This window comes from Haliaeetus albicilla, chromosome 1 (assembly GCF_947461875.1).
Source record: "Haliaeetus albicilla chromosome 1, bHalAlb1.1, whole genome shotgun sequence".
Lineage (NCBI taxonomy): Eukaryota > Metazoa > Chordata > Aves > Accipitriformes > Accipitridae > Haliaeetus > Haliaeetus albicilla.
In genome coordinates this window covers 48625764-48650441 of record NC_091483.1, presented here as the reverse complement: position 1 = coordinate 48650441, position 24678 = coordinate 48625764, and the positions used below count along the sequence as shown (strand labels likewise).

Here is a 24678-nt window from a genome sequence, read left to right as displayed (position 1 = left end):
AGGCTGAGTAAGAAATAAAAATCCTTCAAAATTTTCAGTGGAAAGCGCTATCTTCAATCAATACATTTTGTTGAACTAAAACTCATTTTAATTTTAACTTAATGCCTGGTACCAACCTGGTTTACATTTATAGAACTAGAGAAATCTTTTTCAAAAGTTTGGATGGTCTATTTTAGACTAAAAAAAGTTAATATTATTTACTCTGGGTCTTAGTTTTCTTTTCAACAAAACTAATTTAGGAATAAAAAAGTAGAATCAGAGAGTAACTTAGGTTGGAAGGGACCTCATGAAGTCATCTGGTCAACACCCCTACTCATAGCCAGGCCAACTTAGATCAGGTTGGCCAGGGCCTTGTCAAGTCAAACTCTGACTATCTTCAAGAACAGAAATTCCACTGAATTATACATGCAAAAACATTTCAACAAAGTATATGATTTTTACAAAAATACTTCAAGGAAAAATCTCAACCAGGTGTACCTGCCCTAGACAAAGTATTTTCAGTAGCACATAGTGTCTGGTCACCAACTCTTCTCCCACACGTCAAAGGCTGGAGCATGCAAGCTCACTGATCTCCTTGTGTTAGCAAACATGAGGATGACAGCAAGGGCTCTGGCACTATGACCAACACCCCATCAAAAGATTAGCGACAAGAAATAGAGAATTTGTACTAATTCCTTAACTCACCCTCTTCCTTGCTACTGGGTTGCAGGCAACATAGTAAGTATTCTTATGTCTGGTTTTGAATGTTGTTTGAATTTAGAGACATGACCATACTGCTCACATCCAGTAATATCTGTAACTAAAAATCTTACAATGGAAACAGCAAAGTGTTAGGAATAACATGGACACATGAGTGAAAGCAGTTACAACAGACAAGGTGCCAGGGAGAAGTACATGGGGGCAGTAAATATATTTCATGCACAGTCCACAGAGCTGAAAGATTGGGGCCAATCCAGGCACAGGAAGTAAAAGAGGTACAGAAAGGATATAATTTGAGAGAATAAATGAGACTGAAAATTGGAAAGAATACACAAATGAAATGGAGAATCAGGAACGTGCATTTTCTCCCCTTTTCATGTGGGTGTCCACAATTTATGTGATAATTCTACAGAGAGTAGCAAAGACCCCCAGAATTGCTGGATGAGCAAACATGCCAGAAATAGCAACAGATGGGAAAAGCTGAAATCCAGAGAGCCAGGGGAAAAAAGGACTACCCCTCCCTAGCCCAGAATCCTGAATCTCTCTGGACTGAAGTAAACAAAATGCTGAGCTTCCTCTGGATCGTGAGGCAATGGCAATTGGAGAGCAGGCTGCCCTCTGCATGAGCTTTCAGAAAAGCACAGGAACAAGAAGAGTGATTTCAATTCCCATAACCAGCAGTCATCATCTAACCTCTTCTTTCCTGTGGTGGAGCTGCTATGTAACACCACCCCTTCTACATTATGTCTTGCATCACCACAAGAAGTGGATGACCCCAAACTCAAGCTCATGTGCTTCTCCATCCTGTGCTGAAAATGCACTGCAGGGTCCAATCCCGGCCCAACTGAGATGCACATGCTGTGCAGCAGCCAATCTCCCTTCCTGCCTCTACGTAAACAACCTGACCGATCCACTGCATTTTTCAGGAGCTTACATGTAAATACCTCAACACATACCTACCTTTGTCTGTGAGAACTTGGTTCTTCATTCTTATTTTACTTAAAGGCTTTTTTTAACATACTGTTTCAAAAACATCAGAACAAAAATAAAAGAGAGGAAAACATTCTCCTGGGAGTTTACAGAAAAGTTAGGGAATGAGACTGAAATGGATCTTCTGATGTTTTACACTAACTTAGGCAAAAATGCACTGCAAATACATGGTAAAAATAATAATATGTATTTTTCACCCAGTAAACCATAATGAGTACAATGTGTTGGGTAAATGAGTCTCTAAACACTGGATGCACAGTAGTTACATTAATTGACTAAGTCCTGTGAATAAAGACTGTGCAGATAAACACCAAGAAAAAAAAAAAATAGCATGCCTGGGCAGTCAATGATGCTGTAAAGTTAATTGTGTCAGCCTTCTCTCTGGAGTTGGAGACTATCACTTTTATCACTCCCAGCATACAGTACATCCCTGTGGTTCACTAAGCCAGCAGTGATGATGGTAGATGCAGATCTTTGGAGCTCAGCATTGCCAGCTAATGGTAGCTACAGGTTTTGTTCAGATCTCTTTCAGGCACTTACAAAAGCAGAAACAGACCCAAACTCAACTTGGGCTTTCCTGCACAGTGGACAGGAGAAATGACACTACTCTGGCTCCCATTGTTGCTATTTTAAATACAGATTTCCTGGCTTTCTCAAGACTTTTCTCTTTACAGCAACCTGCCCACATCATGTCTATATCTAACCTACCCCACCGCATTCTGAAGTCTCCTTATGGTCTCCCTTTCTCCATTAAATAGGAACAACAGGAAAAAAACCAGTAGTTTAGAGACTCTAGCATATAAAATATTGCATGACAGCAGTGGTGTTATTTAAGATTATGTAGTGGTTTAATAATTCAAAAGCAGAAACTGTCTGGACACTGAATCATCAGACATGTACATTTTCTGCATCTCAGGAGAGTCTACTATGCCATCCACCGAGCTTCCAGACAGAAGATTATGTCTTGTTTGCTGCTCAAAAAGAACACTGACCTAGAGTGAACTCTGTTAATGTAAGACACTTATTTTAAGTGCTACATATACATTTCATATATTTAAAGAGTGAAGAGTTATGAAGGTGTACGTCACAGGAATTTGCCAGCTTTCAGAAAACTGTTCACTTCAAAAGGAACCTAGTCCAATACACACGTATTTTCTACACTGAAATTTTGAACACCTTAAAATGATTTTAATAAGTACATGGACAAAATTGGAAGGGAAAAAAAAGAAAAAAGAAAAAGAAAACCTTACTAAAGGCAGCATAGACTCAGGCTTGATGTTTTCTTTAGCCAGGTTCATACAGATAAGAGGGTCTGGCTGCCAGAGGAACAGAGGTTACATTCTTAGCTCCTTATACTGGATTTCAAAGATTTACATTTAATGTACAGGATTTAAACCATGGTCAATAAATTATAAAGTAGGGCTGTACAAACATCTCATTGTTTAATTCGAAGTTAGAATAATGGGAGCACGTGCAGTAGGAGCCCTCTTGCTTTTTTAAAAACCTAACAAATAAAAAAGCCACAAATAAGATGTGCATTATCATTACAAACTTTTTCAATAAAATAAATTCATGAAAAATACATCTGAAGTAGTATTTAAATGGTGTTAAATCTGCTAAAATGATTTTCTCCTGAGCTGATGCTAAGGCTTAACAAGGGATAAAAGAAATACTCTGATTGGCTCATGAAATACTAGTTAAGGATGTGGAGTGGTTGCTATGTGATGTTATAAATAATTAGCATACCTTATTTCAGATAGAGCCATGGCCCAGATTTATGCCTGCACAATGGCTCAGCAAACTAGAAGGCTAGACTGCTAGTGTAAGATCCTGCACTGAGGAAAGAGGTTTATTATTCTTAGGCAGTTTGAGAATAGCATCTGGGGTCTTAGGAAATTTATACATGCCATGAAACGCAGTGAAGCATCTGCTCATTAAAACACAAACAACACAGGCAGACAAGTGCTGCTACAGGGTGAGATACAGAGAGGTTATGTGACAATAACAGATACATCTACAGTGGTAATGCTCTCCTCTCTCTCAGAGCATCAGCACCTAATCAGGAAAAATAAACTATCATAATATGGGAGGATATCAAGTATTTTGAAGTAGCCACAGTGAATACAAGGGCTCAAAAAGCCATGGCTGATTTATGAGACAGTTTGGGCAGACAAGTGAAAAATATCACTTAGCACAAGAAGAGGTTCTGTTTATTGGAAAAGACAAAATTTTTTTATAATCCTCATACACTGAGAGAACATATATGTTTGCTATGTTAAACATGTCATGGCTGGGAGAGAAAGGCATTTCTCTACAGAGGGGAAAAAATGGACAACAAAAGGTGGATTGTTTTGTTTGTTTGTTTTCCAAATAATTTTCTTTACATTTTGGGAAGTGAGATAGGAAAGACAAGGCTCTTCTTTTTTTAATCTCAGACTTGAGAAATGCCCATGTTCATGGCTACCGGAAAAAAAAGAGGTAGCAAGAGACTCTGTGCTAACTTGCCTCAGGTTTCTTTTGAGCAGAGTCTACAAAATAATCCAGCCTGTTGAATTATTTTTGATGTATGGTTCTGTCTAGCAAGAATAGCACAACACACCAAGTCAACTGATAATCATATTCCCAGAAAACCCAAGGGATGTCACCAATAAATTATCATTTCCACCATGCAATAATGTTTACATAAAAATATTGATAGAAGCATTGGAAAAATACTTGCAATCTATGGAACTTTTCTAGTACATACCTGTATAGAAAACACAACTTGGGGGGAAAAAAAAAAAATCATCAAAATGAATTAAACTGTAATTACAATTGTGAACTTTGTCTTCTTTGCATTCTATCCCTCACAACTTTTACCACTATTTTCAAAATAAGCCAAGCATACTGAAAAAAACCACTGATAAACAAACCCACAAATTGGGACAGAAAGCCAATATTTACAAAAGGTACTTGCAGTATTTTTTCCAAACTGCAATTATTAAATGTCAGACAGAATTGTTCATTCCAAACACAGATCTCAATCCAGTATTATATTTTAAAATCTCAAAACTTAGTACCATTTACAGCAAAAGCCATATAACCTTCAAGGATTTAAGTAACTCTTGCTCTGAAATGTAAGCAAAAAAAATGAAAGACATCAAAACATGGCTATGGTTAGGCTGCCTAGATGAGACAGATGCCTCAGTAGTTCTCCTACTGAAGCATTTTTAATTAGCTGCCTTCTACAGCTGTAACAGAGGTACAGTAGAGAAGTTTCTCAACTAGTTTAGAGAATTGTAAACTCAGGCACAGAACAGTTAAACATCTTGCCCAGGATCATACAAAGCACAAGTGAAAAAGTTGTGCCCTCTTGAGCAGTAAATCTCTGTCCAACAGTTTTACACCACGCTTTTAGATGTCTCTACAAGATGCATTTTGCATGATTCACCAACTCCAGATACAGACTGCCAGTAGGGAAGCAGCATATTCAAGAGTACATTCCTAATATAGGTTTCCTTTTTTTGATGTTACAGTATCTTTAATCCAAGACATTTTAATTTTACTATTTAATAAATATTATCAAATGCTGACAAGAATATCTTCTGAACAGTACACCAGCATTTATGAACACAGCAAGTATATCTATGGCTCTCCAAACCTTTTAGTTATGGAGAGAGCTGTCAAGTACCAAAAAAAAAAAAAAAAAAAAAAAAAATTTAAAGATTTTTCAAGCAAGGGCAGTACAGAAGCAAAAGCCAGAACTGTGTCCAAGAAGGCTCTGAAAACTGAAAACCCCTGGAAACCAGGCTGACAACGTCTTTTCAGTTTAAATATAACCTCTCCATGGAGCAGGCACATCATTGTCATTAGACTCTATTACTTGCATCATGCCACACCAGTTTTGAGAGCCTGTCCTAGGTGAAGAAAGACTTGCAGTATGTGGGAAACATGTTCTTTAAGAGAGAATGCTCTACACAGAGACCTCCATGAGGTTATCTTTATGGAGACTGGACAATGCCACTTGAACTGACTGAATGAGTCAACTGAGCTCTTGCGAGTTAGCTTACAACCGGTTGAAAGCCACAAGGTGGAATAAGTGTGCTCTGGCTATGACACATGCTTTGTTCTCTGTAACTACTAAAGTCCTAAGCTCTTTTGACTATGATGATAAAGAAGGTTATTTTGTGAGAAAAATCATGAACAAGCTTATTCTGATACCAGTCTGAACAGAAGAAAACAAGCCAACAGTTTGCTATTTAGTACCTCAAGTAATTTTAAATATTTACATAAAGTCAGGAATTAACCCTGCAAAATGCATCTCACATGAATGGCCCTGTCAAAGACAACTCAATTCTATATATGTTTAAGAATAAAGAAAAGGTTATAAGATTAGGACCCTAAAACCTCCTTTACTTTTGGTAGTATCTCAGGATTAATCAATATTCCCATCCAGAAGAGTGAATTAAAACAGACTACCAAACACTGAAACTCCGTCTTTTAAGGAAGCCAAAAAGATAAGCAACCTTTTGGGTAGGAAGTGGAGATTCTTTAACTGCCCTTTTACAGACATGAGCCCATCTGACTGATGATTTATTAATGTCCAGTTACCTGGGAAGCAGGTTGTTAGGTGCTCCATTAGTGCTTCTTGTGTGACTTGTTTTCGGGCAGAGTTCATTGCTGAGATTGCCAGGCAAAGGATTTCCCCAAGTGGAATAAACTGTGACTGACTGATGGGAGACATGCTGATGGGTGATACATCACCTGTAAAAAGACAACAGATGTGCAATGAAGTGTTTTGTTTAAAAATCTGCTCATAGAACAAGGATGTAGAGATACAACTGGAGAAGATGCACACAGCTCTGTAGTCTTTGTACTGAGCTGGGGATAAAAATCTTACAATGGAAAACCCTCCAACACCTTATTTCAAAACTTAGACATGGTGAACTTTGGAAAATGGGATATACACACTATGCGGACATTAAGTTTTTCAAAGGGTGCAATAAGCAGATTCAGAAAAATGCCAACAAATTAGCACTTATGATTGCAAAACCTCATGCTTGAATATCCTACTAGGTAGGACACAAACAAAATAGTTGCATGTATTTCTCTGAACATAAAAAGGGAGATTTCACTCCCCTTTCAAAGGTTAGTGATATGGATCACCCACCACCTCCACTTGATAGAATGCTTTTTCTTCATAGTAACAAAGATCAGAAAACAATGTTGCTAAGTTAATGAATAACATTTTCACTCAGCTGATAAAGCGCAGAACACTCTTTAGAGGCACAAAAGCATGAAACACCTTGAGATTGATACCCTGAATAAATCTCTCCTGGATCTACAGGTCAAATGTCTTTGTACGGACTACGTATTTTTTAGAAGAGAGGTTTTAATGGTTCCAGGATGGCATGAAAATTAACTTTGTTGTAACTTTTCTCACGTTGCCTTTAAAAATAATTCATTAACCCATACTTAAAAAATCATGGAAAGATCCTCATAATTAAAGTTATAAGAGAAATTACAATTTGATAATACTAGCATGACTACACAAATACACAGATACATGTGCATTTTAACATACTTTATATAAATACAGAAATGCTTTTAGATTCTGCTCTGTACCTCCTCTTGAAGTGCTAACAGTTCCCCAATGACCTCAAATAGAGAGAAGCAGCAGGCTAAAGGATTTCCTTTGCCAGTGGAAAAGGAACAATAAAGAGTAACAGCCAGAACAAGGGGTGCTTGACTACAAATCCTTTTTTGGCCACAGGTCAGTCAATAGCTAGGGATTAAAGTTTACCTAAATGGCTTTGAAATCTCAAGAAAATCACCCTATTTCTGCTATCACGGAGCCGTATCTTGTGATCAGATCAGGAATCAAATTACTGGAAATTAATTCACATTCACTTCCCTCCACAATTTAGAGGATTTAATATTTGCCCTATTAATTCTATATTCCTATTACGTCTACTAAGCCGGAACAGCCGTCTCTAAAACTGATTATCAAAATGCATTTAATCTTGCATTATACTCAGCACTTTGGGGGGAAAAAAAAGAATTGGTGGGAGCAGCAAATTGCATAACTGCTTCAGTGAGACTTATGAGCAATATTTTTCAATAGACCAGCTGTACAATCTGTTGTACAAGAGTGATACACATTACCCAAGACACAACAATGATTTAACATACACATTTGTGCTACACTGTCTCCTGATTGCTTCTGCTTAATCAGGCCTGACCAGATCAATGCTGCAATCCCAACACAGCAGCATTCCTCCAGCTTCAACACAGTGCACCCCAAGATCCCCCTCATTCTTATCTGACCACAGAACAATGACCTTAAAATATAACCTCTCGTGGACATTTTTTATTTGTATACACCTGAGAAGTTCCTGCCATGTGCTTTACAGACAATGGCAATCAAGAAGATCATATGCCGCTTACAGGCAAACGTGAGATATGCTTTCATATGACTTGGGAGCAAGCACCATTTGTCCCGTCAACATTTGAGAATGGATAAAGAACATCACAGTTATTATATTACTATTTACTAATAATTACACTTACTGTCAGCTTAAACTTGCTCATAGACTTCGTAATCAGTCAGACACTTAAGTTTACCAACTTTGATCAACAGTCACCATGCACTTTGTGCAGAGGATCAGTTTCTTTAATGATTAGTTTCAGGTCTAAAAAGCATCAGAATTATGGTAAGAATTATGCAGATTTAGCTAAGCAATTTAAGAAATTACTGTCTTTCACACAGAGATTATCTGTGTCCTGGGTATTCTTGTGAGCACTACTAAGTTCAGTTCAGTGCAATGTCAAAGAGATTGGCATATACTGTCCTCAGTTGAGGTTTAACCTTATCGGGTTCACTGGGCACTGAAATGGGCTCTCTGAGTAGCTTTAAGGGCATCCAGGTGAAGGGCAGGAACTTCCTGAATTGTTTTATCTGGATCATCAAAGACCTGGCAATTTCTTAAACCAAAGCACCATGGCAAGAGTATCCCTGTGCCTACTCCCAGCCACGCACTCACGCTGCCACCTACGCAGGCACCAGGATGGGAGAGCAGGAGGAAGACCTCTTCCTTTGCCTTGCACCTGGAACGATCCACTCACAGCTAACTAGAATGACATTTAGGATGTAATGAATGGGCCTTAACACCATAATCAGCTTCCTGAAGTGGCAAAGGGACTCAACTAGCATTATACATGAAGCCTAGCAAGTGCTGCTAATTTACATAGGTTTGCTCTGCAGCCTACCAGCTGCCCCCAGAGAGATGCTTGGACAAGAACTCAAAACAGTTACTCTGCTCACCCCTGGGGGAGCAGCCCATCCGTCTTCCCTGACTGCCAAGAGCCTGCAGAGATCCATGTCTGGGCTCACTTCCAGTAAGGACTTGTTACCTTAAAACTGCTAAGTACAACTTAAGAAATAATAAAGTTTACCTGAATTTTAGTGACCTTGCACTTTGCACAATCTTCCCTTTCAAAGCAGGCCTCCAGCATGGAATTGATTTTCTAGGTTAGTGTGCAGAAAACATTCAGTCTGCACATTTGAACCCTGCCAGTTGGGCTCTTGTCAACAGGAACAAGCCAAGAGCTTCCACCGAAATGCTAACTATACTTCACATAACTCATCAATATAAAACATTCAGTATCAGTTCCTTAATGTTAACACAGTCTCTAGCAAAGCATGGTATAGTTAGTATGCCAGAGTAACATACATCCTGCTTGCAAATATTTGGGAGCTTAACAACCATTTAATATACAGACAACTATAAACGTCCATAAAATAATAACTTGAATGGCTTTAAATGCAATAGAAATGGCCAGCAAATACTGGTTTATGTGAGAGCCTTTCTTTCTGTTTTGTAAGGGACTATTGCTAGTTAAGCCTTATTCTTTTCCACTGAGCGCTTTTCAACCTTCTTCATTATGACAAGAGAACTCTCGTTTCACCTCTGTTGTGCTACCAGACACAGAATTACCTCCATAGCTTGCTGTCCATAACTGTCTGCTGGAGATAATTACTGCCTCTTGGTTTAAAAAGGCTAGCACACATCTGTAAAACTTTCAGCAGACCTAGCGGTAGAAAACCCAACCCCCCTCACTCAGGGAGGCTCTAATTTGCCAAGTTTTATCTTAATTATCCTGTGGCTCTGGGAAATTACAAGCACTCTGTGGTTATAGTTAAGTGAACAAACTTCTTTGATGCACAACAACAGAAAATATCTTGCGTCTACGATTTAATATATTAACATCAATTGCGCGCATAAATACTGCTTAGCCTGTTGAACAGAATGTTTACTACAACTTATTTAAGAAAGATCTGCTTAAAAAAAGTCAAATATGCTTTTCCCAATTTTTTTTTGAAGACCACATCACTTACATAAAACATCTAGCATATGGCTCCTGTTAGCTCTGACTGATGCTTGTCTCAAGCAGCTTTCTTTTGAAATCAAATTACTATCCTTGACTTTCATATGTTTATGTTCCCAATTAAATGAAAACTGGAGCTAAGAAAGCAGTTTTCACCAGCTGACTGCATGTTTTGTTTAAATACTATATATATAGTTTTAGCTCTATTTCTGCAGTGTCTTTCCAAATTTTTCTCTACAGAATTGAAAAAAAAAAGTTTTCTAGACTTCTTAAGTAGCACTTAATTTTCAAAAATGTCTAAGCATATAACAAACAATGAATGGGATTTGTCCTCATTTATGCCTTGAGGATTTGTAGCACTGCCCTATAGGAAAAAAATAATTACTGTTACTTAGAACAAAATATTATGTAGCACATAAAATAAACACTTAGCTCTTACAGAGCACATTTCTTCAGTGGATTTCAAAACATACCAAAAAACTGGGTAACCGTAACTATCCTTAACATACAGATGAGAAAGTGATGGTCTGTGACAGAGCTGGCAATGAAAATTCACACGTCCTGAACCCAGCCCAGCCAGAACCTTTCCTGTGCCAGCTTAACTAGTGTCTCTGTTCTCTGGAAGTCTGGGTACCACCATCTTGGGAGAAAATGAGGTAGACTATATTCTGCACCACGTATCACCAATTAAACTACCCACTACATACTGATGACAGAATTTTTATTAGTGATTCTGCTGCTGGAAAGAAGTGACCTGGAAGTCAAACTCCCTGTCTCATGAAGTTTGCATGAAGACTGTTTGAAAAATCACCTCTTGACTTATAAATGGAACCACTTCAATACAGCCACTGTGAAAGAAAATTAAGGAAATTACAGTGCAAAGCCACACTATATTACAATTTATACACACCATTTCCCTGAAATGGGGAAGAGACCCTCTGATTACACTCTGCATCCTGTAAAACACAGGAAGCCAAAGCCCAGTTTCTCTTCTCCATCCAGCCTCTCAACACCTTTTTAACCTTTTGTTTCCTATGGATCAAGACAAACTTTAAACATGATTTTTAGCCTGGTTTCCACAGGAAATGAGGCTTGCACAATCACAGTCTGTGCGTGTGCATATGCCAGAGAGGTCAAGCCCCACTAGACAACAGAAATTCTAAAAGAGTGTTTGCTATGCATGCTGCAGCTGCACAGAACTTCAGGCATAGCCACCTCCCACTAGACAGGAGACAATCCAGTCAAAAAACACTTGTCAAGGGAAATCTGACTTCACTACTTTTGCTCCTTACAGAACTACATTATTTATCAGAAAACATCAAACTAGAGCACAGTAACCTCATGATTATAGTGGTGGTTGCAACAGAAATCCCCTACAAAAATTTTCTTGCCAACAGACTATTCTGGTCAACATTCACCTCTGATTTCAGTCTGGGAAGAACTACAGAAAGGTCCTTTTCAAACAAAAGATAGCTAAAACCAAAACTACAGGTAATGGGCAAAAAGAGGGCTCTTCTAGAAAAAGCATATCTTCAGATTTACTTAAAGAAGGGACAGAGGGTTAAGAAGTTACATGTCTGGCCCGGGTTGCACATTACCCCTTTTTCCCCCAAATCCCAACCTGGCTGAATCACTCTAATTATAGAATACTTACATAGATGTAGCAAACAAAACCTTTCTTACATGAACTCACAACAATGATACATAATTGCCATTTTAAGCCAGACTATGTTTCAATCTGATTAAACAACAGAAGGGAACAGGAAGAATATGTAGATTTCTGTGGTAATACCCAGATTACTCTGAAATACGTTGGATCTGCACTAGCACACCAACACAGCAAAGAACACATTTTACTAGCAAAATCTGAAATAAAGACAATTAGAAGGTGTGTTGCTTGTGCTGTTCTCAGCCATAGCTAAATCCTCCTTTAAACCACCTTTCCTGGAGTATTTTATGAACAAAACTGCAGGTTGTGTTTACAAGACAGTTACACATATCAAAGGACCAATAATAATACAAAAAAAATACATTAAAGCTTTGTCCATTTATTCCTGTTTAAAAGCAGCTTAAACAAAGGCTCAACAAATGCTATAACACACATTTGCTAACCAGCAAACTCCTTCTACACATCTGAAATGCATGCACACCAAAACATACCTTCCCTTGCAGACACAGATCATGAATGCTTCAAGAATGTGACCTGGCAATGTGACCACTCCAATTCTAACCAGCCTGAAGAAAACACAGCAACCTTAATAACGACCAACCATATGACAAACACTTGCCTCTGAACAAAGTTCTAGTTCCTTGCCAGTTATTAACTTTAATCATGTAAATCAATCTTTTAAATTGTTCAGACGCAGTTAAAAATCATGATCTCCAGGTTCACCAAGTGGCACTAACTTTCACAAACAGGTGCTAAATTGCCCACAGTCAGCAGACTTGTCTTACATGCATTCATCCTGTGTATTTCCTGTGATTTAAATTTCCTTTTCTTTGTTCATGTCCTGTGGCCGGCTGCCTCCTGATCCAAAGTGATATCCCAGCCCATGTTACAACTATGACCATAAAAAGTTTCTGCTGGAGCATGGAACTTTCCCAGAGGATTCAGTCGACGAGATTTTGGTGGCGTTGCTTATCCTGGGAAGGAGGAGGGTGGGACTGTGGTTTTTTAATATATTGTGTGCTTTAGAATGTGTTTTCTCAAACAATATTTTTCAAATGCATCTTTTAATAAATGTCCATGTCTGTATTCCTGGCACACAATATGTTAAAAAAGGGGGACTTACCTGAACCCCTATGGTCTGGTTCCATGCTCCATTACAGTGTCCACAGTAGCTGTGATGTAACAACAATGTGCATATTGGGGCTTTATATCACTGTGGAAGCTGGCTGGCTGCAGCATAGGTCAGTGCCACAGGACCTGAAAGAAGAAAAACAAAGCATGCTTTTAAGCAGTAATATGCTGAACACCCACCTCTTAAAGCTGGAAATCGGGACTTCCAGAAAATAAAAAATAATGCAGTATCTATGCAGGTCCACTTAAAGGAATGCTATTTCACACAATTCTCACATAAGCACAAGAAATAAATGGTTAAGAAATGACAGAGGAGGCGGAGGTAATGATCTAAAAGGGACTACAAATATAACTCCCACACAGTGTTTTGAAAACATCTCTCTCTTTTTGCCCTATTTCCACGGAATGGCTGGAATCACATTCTGACACCACCCCCTGTTCCGAAGGCACTCACAGTCTTTGCAAAGCACCTCTCCACTGCAGTGCCTCAGGATTCTGCAGTGTCACTCCTCTTCTCCCTGGCTCTCTGCAAAGTGAAGTCATAGGAATGGATCAGCCAACCTGACTTCTCACTACCCTGCCCAGAATCCTTTGTGAACTGAAATGAGTCATCGCTCTGAAAAAATCCACGGCGCAACGTTCCAGGTTTCTCCCTACGTCTGCACTGGCTTCTTTGTCTTTGAAACGAAGTGCCTCTGCTTCTGGAACGGTGCCCAGCTGCATTGTACAGGATGACAAGCCAGCCTCCTCATTAAGTGGACAAGAACGCTATTTACATGCATTAGCAAAGACAAGTTAAAGCTTTAACCCTCTAGTCAAGACAAAAAAATTTACCCCTAACGTATCTTCCTGTTGTAATACACAACCCACCCAATACACAAACACACAAATGCACAGACACACGTGCGCACACAGACACTTACACAGAGCAATATTTCTTAAATTATTCACTATTTACCATAACACTTACCAGTTTTTACTCTATTGATTAAAAAGAAAGATTTACTCTCCTTTGTCAGTCCTGAAGAATGCTGGAGACTTGCACATAACAAACAGCTCTGCTGTACACTGGATCAAAGTTGTGCTGCTACAAACTGTTTATCAAAAAATTAGAAGCAGTGGACAAGTTCTTGCAAGCTCATTTTTCATCACCCCATTCACCATTTGGGCTCACAACAAAGTGAGCCCTGAAACCACGCCAGACAGAAAATGTCAAACTGCTCCAAGTGCCGAGAGCCAGTGGAGCTGCTTCAGCTTCTGCTGCTACTGACAAAGAAGGTAATGCTCAGAACGAGGTCACTGTGTCAGGATCTCACTCCCAGTGCTAGGTTTTCCTTTGCTTGCTGAGGATACGCTAAGCTAACGCATCAGGAAAACACAGAAGAAGAGGTAGGAATAGTGTGTGATGAGAGACAGATGCTGCTGTTTTGGAGAAGCATTTTTAGTTTGGGGGGGACTTTCTTTTAAGAGAAGGAAACATTTAAAATTGCCTTCACTGCAAAGGAACTATTTCTAGCCGTGATCTAGTCATCAAAATGAGAAGACCGATATGCAGAAACAGAAGGATAAACAAAAAAAGGAGTGCTGCCACGAGGCACTTCTTTAAAGGTTCTGAAGCACTCTGAAATAGTTTGAAGCACAGTAGGCACATAATACATAAAATCCTGAAACACAGCACTTTAGGGCTCACCTGTGCTGTGCTGGAACAGGCAGTTCTCTTAGGTTCTCCCCTAAATGAACACACCAGGCATTTAGGCCTGAATTAAGTAAAAAGGTCACCACCTCCCTATGCTGCAAGCCCCAGCCTTACAACTACCCTGGCAAAGGAAGAGTCAAATCCAGCCTAAAATAGGTCTATGTAAGTCTTTCAAGAGGACAAGTAAATAGCTAGGTTACACAACTAACAAACACCACTTTTGTTTACAGGTCTATGGTGATTGTTATGTAGCAAAGCCATGTTATAAACAGGCTAATTTACAAGTGTAAGGTAAGCTGGGTGCTTTGCTACACCTGTAGTTACACAGTAGCCAAGATCTCAACATTAAAAGCTCAGCTTTTGCTATACATAAAGTCATCAATTTCCTTCCCTGAAAGGCCTCATTCCAGGAAATCTTCCTTCAACTTTACAGGAGTTTGCCTTCCCTGGGGCTGCAGGATCAGCCACAAAGCCTCTAATGAATCCAACTTGGCATCTGCAATGTTTGGGTCCCCTAGGATCATCCTGCAGAAACTCTGGTTGTTTGTCTGCTAAGCCCACACCCACTTCACAGCAATGAAACTCATTCCAGGAAGAAAAATTTCTGTGGGCTTAAAAGCGAATTACAACAGGCACCTACTGAAAGAAAAAATGAGAGCTCCAATCCGCTTTTCCTTTGCACCAGGCAACATTCACGCAAAGCTAAATAGCTGGGCTTCTGCGTGCAGTACTGTCTTCACACACATGCACAAGTTCTTGCAGCAGTAGTCATGCTACTATCACGAAAGTTAAAATACTGGCAGAAGAAAGATCAAAGTAATACCATAACCTGAATACCCTTTCTCTCTAACAAGTTTCTCTAGTGCTTGAACCCAAATTATATACTCAGGACCAGCTTGACCACTCTGAACAGACTAATACAACTGCAAGTTCTTTGAGTGAGACAATTCCTCTTGCACATGTGAAGTCCTAGAGACACCTAGAATGCATTGAGCATGCACATGTACCTAGGGTGCACATACATCTCATGTGCACATGTACCTAGGCATGCCTTTATTCAAATTTGTCAGCTCACAGCGCCGTTACTCAGCCCTTTAATCAGTATTAAGAACAGCAAGAAGTGCCTGATACCTCAAGCATGGCAGAGAGCAAAAGTGAAAGGAGAGACCAGCAGTGGGAAAAATGTAAATGAGAAAGTTTAGAAGAGTGGAAGTTGATGGATAAACTAGTGCTACCATCATCAGTGATGTTACTGCAGCGTGACCTCAGAAGAGGAAGGCCTAGCCAAAATACTACATGCACTTCCCAATCAAGGCAGCTACTCTGTTCCTCCATCCTACATCTCCTTCCCAGCACATGACAGAAGTTGGTAATGAACCAAAGCTGCCTTATTGACAGTGTACAGCATGAATACACCATATACTTCTCTCTGTATAACTCCATGCATGCACATGCATCCAAATAGACCAGTACAGAATACACTGTAGCCTGAGACCGATCTCTATCATACACTGAGAAAGCAGATAATGTAAAGATCACATTTTCTTCCTTTGCACAAGCATTGTGTTGGAGTTGAACACAGACTCCTTTGTCAAACTCCACATTAGCTTGCATACATCCCTTGAGCCCTCCCAAGCCAGGGCCTGGGATTCCTTTCCTTTGCCACAGCCCTTTCACCATCACCAGAGGGAAACTCAAGAGGAGAAAAGGAATGTGCTCAAATGGGGGGCAGAGAACAAAAAAAGTTAAAAAAGAATATCACCAAAAGATGCCAAGAAGGTTATCAAGAGCATGAGAAAATTCAGACTAGCCTGTACCAGTTTCAGTGGATCCCAAATTTCGGAGGCTAAAATCAGCCATCAGCACTCAGCATTCGTAGTCTGTAGCTGCAGAGACTATGGTCATCTACCATTATGATTACTTCTACAAGAACCAACTTCAGAAAGCAGGAAGCACCCAAATACTGGACTGGGAACACAACCCATGAATCTTGTAGCCTCAGAAGAAACCAGACTAAGGAACATCAGAAAGATACAAACTTACACTTATATTTCTTTAGGAAATATCTTCACACTAAAAAATTTGACATATTAATGCTCCACTAATAACAACTTACTTGCAGTACACTAGTGAGTTCCACTTGGCTTACCTGAACAAATCTCCTGGTTCTTTAAGAAATGACTTAAGAAAACACAAGAGGGAACATGATCAGGGTATTAAATTCAGCAATATCCCAACAAGTAGTGCCCATCTATTTTGTGCTAATGTTGTCTAGGAGCTTAAATATTCTTTCTTTTTTTCCCCTCCTACTGCTTACACCCCAAAGTATTTGCAGAGAACACACCTCCCCTCCTTCAGATCTCATTCCACTGGCTTCAAAAAAGCATACTCTCACGTATTCTTTCGTAGGTCTGCCCTTCCTGTCCTTTCAATCTTTCTAGAGGACTTCTAAATTTACTGTTACTTAGGTAACTTTTCTCTAAAAAGCAACAACCAGAATTCTGCAACATATTCTAGTGTTCTAGCTAACCTCTCACCTGTGTCAGGTGCAAGGAAATGGAAATTTCCATACTTTAGTGGAAATACCCTGCCCTATATACACAATAAGAACAAAACTTGCTTTTTTCACAGCTGTACTACATTGGTGGTTCACTGCCACCCCACAACTGAACAACCAGTTCCAGACATCTTTTTTATGGCACCTGCAGCTAATGAGTTTGAAGCAAATACTCCTGGGTTTGACTCCCAAGACCATGATCTTGCCCATTATACTTTAACAGCTCACTCTGTGGATATGATTAAGGATCGATCTTTGACCATCCAATTCTTCTTCTTTGTTATCCATCTTTTAAGCATCTCCACTTTATCACATGCTAAAGAGTCAGAAAAACTAAAATGAAAAAAAAAAAATTTTAAATGTTTCCTAATGCAGAACAGAGCCATAACCCTGTGCCACACTTACTAATACAACCCATCAAGTCTTAACAGGAAAAAAAAAATAACCAACAAAACTCTCTCCCCCAAAAGTCCAGTAGGTAAAACAATTGCCTTTTTAGAATTCGACCACTAAAAGAGGCTTCTTTAAATTATAGCTCACTGTAAAGTATGTGGTATTTTAAACCACACAGAAGAATTCTCTAACAGATTTTGTAACTAGGACCATGGGACAGGAGGGGAGGAGGGTTTGGTTTTTTTTTTTTGCATAGAAACCTGTTACTATTAAATTAATTCAATCAATGTTAAAGCTATATTGTCATCGACCACACCACCACCCCACACCCTCAAAAACAAAGCCTGCCAGTTTTCTGGCAGCAAACAGTAAACGCAAGGAAAGATAGAAGCATTTTAAAAATCTGACACTAGAGGAGATTTGGCAACAGAGAGCGAGCACATGAGAAACAAAAGGGAAAAAAAACCCCAACCAATGATAATTCTAGATATTTTCTTTTAGAGTGGAAATTTTATAAAGGCAGAGAAAAATATTCCTTTACAAATGCTCCTGAAAGCACAGAACACAGCTGTTGAAACATATCAATCAGCTTGTCTTAGCCACATGTTCTTCACTATCCTCTTCAGTTTAGGCAGAACACATTTTCAGTGCGGCTGGAGATGCTGCAGCAAATGTTCAGCAAGAGTCTAGTCAGCAGCTAAAATTCTTGAAAGGTGAAGGGATGATTAGCAATACAACCCAATGACATAGTGTGCCCCTCTCTCATTTATATTGACTGCTGTAACCATGGAAGGATTTTCATCTCAAAGATGATACTGCGGTGGCTACAGCTCTTCAAACAAATAGTGATGACTGGCAGATAACTCCAGGTTAAAATAAGAACCTGCAACACTGAACACAAGTCCCATGGTACTGCAGCAGCCTTTAACATCCCAGTTTTTCCTGGCTACGAAAGAACTGATGAAAAGGCCAGGCATGGAATCAATTAAAATAGTGCCAAAGTGGTTTTAAAAAGAAAGGGTTAGACACTCCAAAGACTTAGCAGTTGAGAGTTTACTGGGTCATTTTTTATCCTGTGGTGGAAAGCAGAATTTTCACTATGGCTGGAGTACATTTAAGATGATGTACTTTAACGCTTATGAAATTAAAATATCTTACACCCTAATATATGAAGTAGCTATACTAGCATATTCTGCCCCTATGCTCTCTACCTGCCTGGGGTAGATGCAGTGGCCCCTGTTTCCCACTATGGCTCAAAACACCTTTGAATTCTGTCCTTTGGTCTCCCCTGTGTGAGGATCAGCTGTGAGGATGGGAACATGGGAAATGCCATGGCACAACAGTTCAGCAGCTCACCAAATCTGCCGCCTCTCATAGAGTTAGAAAACCAACTGCATACATTGCCACTAATGTATACTGCATCTTAAAGGGAAATGCCCTTGTTCCAGACAAAAACAGTTCTTTTGAGATCCTCAAGGACTGGTAGATTTTCATTTTTTCTCCCCATTAGCATGACTATCAGCAAATGCAGCTATCAAAACCTACCTCCCCAAATAAATTACAGTACCTGAAACCAGGAGTTCCCAGGATTAAACAACTTGCTAGATTAAATGTTTCCTCCCGTCCATTTTACATGGTTTTTGCTTCCTAATTTTATTGAGCACTTGTTTTATTACAGGAAGCAGTAAACCAAAACCTACAACAGGCATTTTACTACTATTACAACAGTAACACCTCCCTACCTCCTGCTCTTTTCTTTTTTTAAGTGAAAATTCAGGAATCTGAAAATCTCCCTGTACAGGAGCCATTAAACCAAACACGGTATCAAAAACAAGGAGGAAATTACCAATTTCACAGACAGAGTTCTCTTGCGTGACTTCTTGCGTATCTCCTAATTTACAGTCTTATGTTTAGGCTTTTAATTACCACCCCCTCACTCTAGCATATTCACTGCTGATTCCAGCAATGTGCAGACCATGCTCCTAAAAACCAGTATGGAACCTAACATATTTGAGCACGATTTTTTCAGAGTTCACTGCATTGCCTTACACTACGTTGCTGATGTCACCACTTTGCAGAATTGCTCAGCTGTTTTACTCAGCTGTCGCTAGTGCCTTCTGAAGTCCTCCTCAGCAGTCTTAATGAACCTGAACAACGGTGATCTGACAGATAGGGCTACCACTTCATTATCTATTCCACCTTTCAAATTTCTAATATAGCTATTAAACCCCAAACATTTGGTATTGATCCCTGCTGCACAGAACATTGTTAACCCTTTCCAGGGACCAGAACTGGCCATTCTTTTTTTCTCCTCTGTATTCTAAACTGAGCTCGACAAGACTTTTCTCTTGGACTTTCACCAAGCATTTACAAAGCACTAGAGCACGGAAGAGTCCTTGTGCTCCCCAAGTGTCGCTATGACCCAGTTTTCTGAAAGATGAGAAACATAAAAATAGTAGTGTCTTTGCCCTCTTACTCAGTAGAGAGACCTAAACTAGAATATCAAGACTAGATTCCTGAGACAATCTCAGGAGCTGATGATGATCTCAACTTACATTGAGCTAAACCAAAAGGCTAGCAAAAGGAGAGATTTGGGATAATTTCTTGAACAAATTTGGCAAGTAACCATTGGACACAGAAAGAAAATCACATATAACAAAATTTTGAGATCAAAGCATAGGGGATGTATAAATCCAAGCTCTGAATGACTATGTTTTATTTCATAGCAAGATAATATTTTCTTAACACACACGAAAACAACAAAAGAAGTCATTCCTTATCTTGTCATTATGTTGTCATTCCTTATTCTGCAGCATATGAAAAAAAGGCTTACAGTTACTGCTGTATTCTTTCAACGAGCTACCCCCACAGGCAGTACTTTGACTCACCCAGACCTTATGGGCCCAAGGGTACTCCTATTTAGAAGGGTATAAAGTGTCTCTGTCACAGCCAGAGCTTGACAAGGCGCTCTGCTTCAAAAGCATTTCTGAGCATCAGTAAACACTGCATCGCACATGGTGAAGGGGAGGGTGCACACCCCTCTCCTCACCTGGCCATCCCACTTGGGAGGCTGGAACTGCTGCCTACAGGGGATGTAAGTAGCCCTAAGAGCATTTTTTGAAACCTCTGCTGTTCCTCCTGCCTGCTTGGTAGCTACAAGTTTTAGTCTTAAGGAGCTGATGTAGAGGCTACTTAAAGAAAAACCTAGGCTACAAATATTGAATTAGCAGCAGCAGAAGATTGGAGAGAAAAACAAGAAACAATATAAGTAAGAAAAAACACAGGAAAGGTTAAAAGGAAATGTGAGGAAAGAGATGATTTTTGTTTGATTCCTAAAGCAGGCGATGCAGCATATGTGATGTTAATGATGAAAGAAGACTTGTTAAAAGAATCCAAATGCTTAGGGGGGCTAAACGGAAAGAGGAATAATAACCAAATGGTAAGAAATAAAATTAGTACCTCCAGCTGTAGGAAGGCTGGGAAAATAGAAGGGTCTACAGGATTGCTGGAATAAGCAAAGTGGGAATGGCTGTGTGTATCAGTGAAGAAAGAAGTGAACAAAAGGACAGTTGTTTTGTGACGGCCAATCTGCATGTGCTCTGCATCCACTTGGTGCTTGCCTTTGTTTTGTTTTCTAGGCTGACCTTCACCCCATGCCACACAAAGGATTCAATGAAATCCTCCGTTCAAAGTCTCAATCAAAAGCCTGAAGGAACAAACCTATCTTTTGCTGCAGCTCAAAGCCTGAGCCCAAGTGCCACACAGAAGAGGGAGCATCCCAGGCAACTCAGGCGCAAGCCAGAGATCCTGGCTCTGGCCGAGGGAACCTGCAGCCTACAGTGGCTTTAAATGAGCCCTGCCAGTGTTTGGAACAGGCAGAATAGCTAAAAAGAAACATTTAGCTTGTTTTCCAAAGGGTTGCTCCTAAGCTTTCATGATAAAAGATCAGGGAAGGATGGGAGCTTACAGGACAGTAAAGAGAGTTGAGAGTAAATTAGTGTGCATGCTAATAAGGCACACATGCAACATTGCTCCACTAAGGGAGCATGCTAATGGTTTGGGCAGCCTACACCAAAACATGTGAAAGCAGTTAAGCATGTCATCACCAATACTGTCTTTAGAAGTGTTCTACTGCTTTATAATAAGCTCTTTGAAACACACATGCACATGTAGTTTCATTGAAGGAAGGTGTAATCCACAAGAACTTTAAAATGTGAGGCTGCCCAAAGTGCATCCTGCATGCCATGTGTGGTCTGCAAAGCCTCTGCATGAGGCTTGTGATTTTTTTCTTTAAATTGTGGTATTTTTATTTTAATTCTGGTACTACAGTTAACTGAGGCATTGCAGCGTTGATCTCTTATGCAGCATCCAGTCTGGTACGCTCTCTGAACACAACTTGGAGAACATCTTTGTAACAGGGATAAGATGGAATCTGATCTCAGGGCTGTGGTCTAAAAGACTAATTCACTACCAGAATTATCTTGGTGTAATTATACCTATGTTAATTCCCATTTATTCTGGAATAAGAGTGTTTTTTTAACCTGATTTAGCTTATATAACTTCCAAAAGTTATATCGATGGGTACAGTTGTACATGCATAATCCTGCTAAATTCCTCTGCATGATCTTTCATACCACACATAAAAAAGTGAAAATTAAAAATGGAATAATCAATAGTACAAGTAAAATACTAATTTTATTAGAGGCAAGAATGTGTTGTCCTGTTGTTCAACTGTATGCTCCCTAATGTATTCAAGAAGTAAATGTTAAAACAAAGGAATTACCCTCTTCTTTTACTAGTATTTTTTCCTGGGTTCTGATAGATTCACTCTTGAAAAGTACATAACCATTGACATTTAGAGTTACAAGAACTATTTCTCTAAAAACTTCCTGTTATGGTCAAAGGCAGAGATATTAAAGGAGCCAAATTTGCTTCCTATTGCCGTATGTTGTTTCTAATAGTCACAGCTTGAGTTCCAAAACTGATGTAGATTTGCACTTCCCTTTATCTCCATTGAGTGCTGCTGTACTCTCAGTACTTCTGAAAATCAGGAGTTACTGAGGAGCCTAATTTTATGCACTCATTTCTGGAACCTGGCATAAAAGCTCAGACTTGGAACATGAAAAGACTCCATGCACATAAGCTATTTGGGAATACATGAACGTGTCAGACACAATGCCTTAAGTTACACATCTCCTTCATACTTCCATTTATAAATAAGAGCCCAGAAGTCTACTTTAGGGCATAAAGGTTTGAATGTGATTTACAGCTCTTTTGCCTTCCTCCTGACAAACTTTTTTTGATTGAAGTTTTGATGTAGTTAGTGTTTCCAAGAAAAGTTTTGGGTTTGCAAAATGATATTCTTAAGATGAAGAAAAAGAAAAAAGGGATACAGGGTAAGGAGGTCCTGGTTTCAGAGAAAATAATTCCAGTATTGAGAGTCATAATATCTTTGGAGACTGAGGATGCAAAAGCCTTGTTTAACTTCCCAGTGACACTTTCTTCCTGATAACATAACTTCTTTTAAGGGCAGGAGTAACCTTGCCAAACATAATCACCACAAATTTTCCCCCCATATGCAGCCTCTGACTGTACTATTCATCACCTACGCAGACAGACATTATGCAAGCCTGTTTGCCAGATACTGCTCCTTAGGAAGTGCTTGCAGAATACCAGAAGTACATAAACTCTCTCCCAGGCCTCCAGAGAGTGGACCATCTCCTTCAGCTATGGCTTCCACCAACAGTGAAGTCACAGTGCTGGTTTTGTGATATCACAGCATTCTCCGTAGCAACAGCCTATGAGGTCACAAATAGAGGATTATCAATTTGATGCAGGATTAAGGGAACTAAGAAGCTGGTCTGTCAGGAAGATAGGTTTTACTTCAAATAATGGGAATTAGGAGAATGCTGAAAATAAATGGGTTGTAAATTGTCTTTGTCTGGCATGCACCCTTTTTTCAATAATACTGTAAAGCAAGATATTGCTTTCTTTGACAGCTCCCAAGTAACTGAGTGAACTGCAGGCTGCCTCTTGAGCTATTACATGGGAGATGAATCCCGAAACAACTTCCATATCTTTTGACTCCTCAGTCATTTGATTTTGCAAGTACAGACAGCAGTCAGACCACTCTCCTCAAATTGTCTGCTGGTTATTTTATTCACACATGTTCAAAGCTAGCAATAAGTTCCAGAAAGTAACCAAAAAAAAACCCCACTACCAAACCACCTGAGAAAAGGAAGTCTGGAAACATTTTGCCTTAGACCACTTTACTGTTTAGGCAAGGATTTTTGAAGATTATTCCAAACCAGGAGTCTATGTTCCTAAGAAAGATCAAAGAAAATATGCATTGTAAGTTACAGTGCTTTAAGTACTTGTTTAAAATGCAAGAAACAGTGATTATTTAGAAGAACCTTCCCTGCAAAATATACTTGCAGTCACGGGAATTTTTACCATGAACATTACTGTTAGAATAAAACACTTGTACGAATAATTTCATTACACTCTTAGTGGTTCATTTTTTTGAACACTATCTGCTTTACTCCCCAATGAATGCCCTGTTTAAAAGTTTTGTAAAACACAGAATTCCAGAACCTGTTTGAAACTATTCCAAAACCTTTATATCCCCACTTCCCCACCATGGAGCAAATCAAGATTAGCAGAAATGCAATCACCCGATGAACGTTTCCTGGCCCCTCAAGGAACCACTGAGGCTTCCATGCAACTATCCAGAGCACAAATTAAAAGTTAATTTAGTTTCAGCTTTTAAAGGGAGTTATAGTCCACTGGGGGAGGGGGGAACAAAATGAAGGATGATACCAGGTGAGAACAGACTTACTACATTATTCACAGAAATCCTATGCCCCATGCATGCTTACACATGAAAACACTTTTCCCATATTTTTGAAGTAATTGCCCACTTTTCCTGATGCCTGGAAACCGGATACTGCATCCATATAGACTCATCTCACATGTGCAGCAGGTCCAACACATCAGGTGTACTATGCATGCATAATTTATCTGTCAGGGATTGTCCCAGATTTTAAGATTAAGATCAAAAAATCCTAAAACAGCTTGATTTGTAATTTGCAACCTGAGCTGTGATGCAACCATAAAGCAGTTGTACAGCGTGAGAGCATCTTGCAACTTCAGGCAAATTTTGAGTAAGTACCTACT

The 24678-nt window shown here is 39.4% G+C and overlaps 1 protein-coding gene and 1 long non-coding RNA gene across 11 annotated transcripts in view; both read right to left on the bottom strand.

The window, feature by feature from the left end:
- The window catches only part of STOX2 (storkhead box 2), a 150301-nt gene that overhangs the window by 13627 nt on the left and 111996 nt on the right, over nucleotides 1-24678 (bottom strand). For 7 of the 10 annotated variants that reach the window (XR_011325527.1, XR_011325526.1, XM_069787933.1 and 4 more), the window contains one exon: nucleotides 6280-6432. Coding sequence is in view for 8 of the 10 variants with exons in the window: in XM_069787891.1 (XP_069643992.1) it covers nucleotides 6280-6432 (153 nt within the window). In the remaining 2 variants the exon portion in view is untranslated. Of the gene's footprint in view, nucleotides 1-6279; nucleotides 6433-12216; nucleotides 12287-12848; nucleotides 12983-13310; nucleotides 13374-24678 lie in introns of those variants that run through there. The other 3 variants (XM_009915160.2, XM_069787956.1, XM_069787943.1) reach the window with 3 other exon arrangements.
- Nucleotides 23643-24442, bottom strand: LOC138686175 (uncharacterized). Its single transcript, XR_011325532.1, has 2 exons — nucleotides 24381-24442; nucleotides 23643-23825 (listed from the first exon to the last, which is right to left on the bottom strand). It is a non-coding gene; the product is annotated as an uncharacterized lncRNA (long non-coding RNA).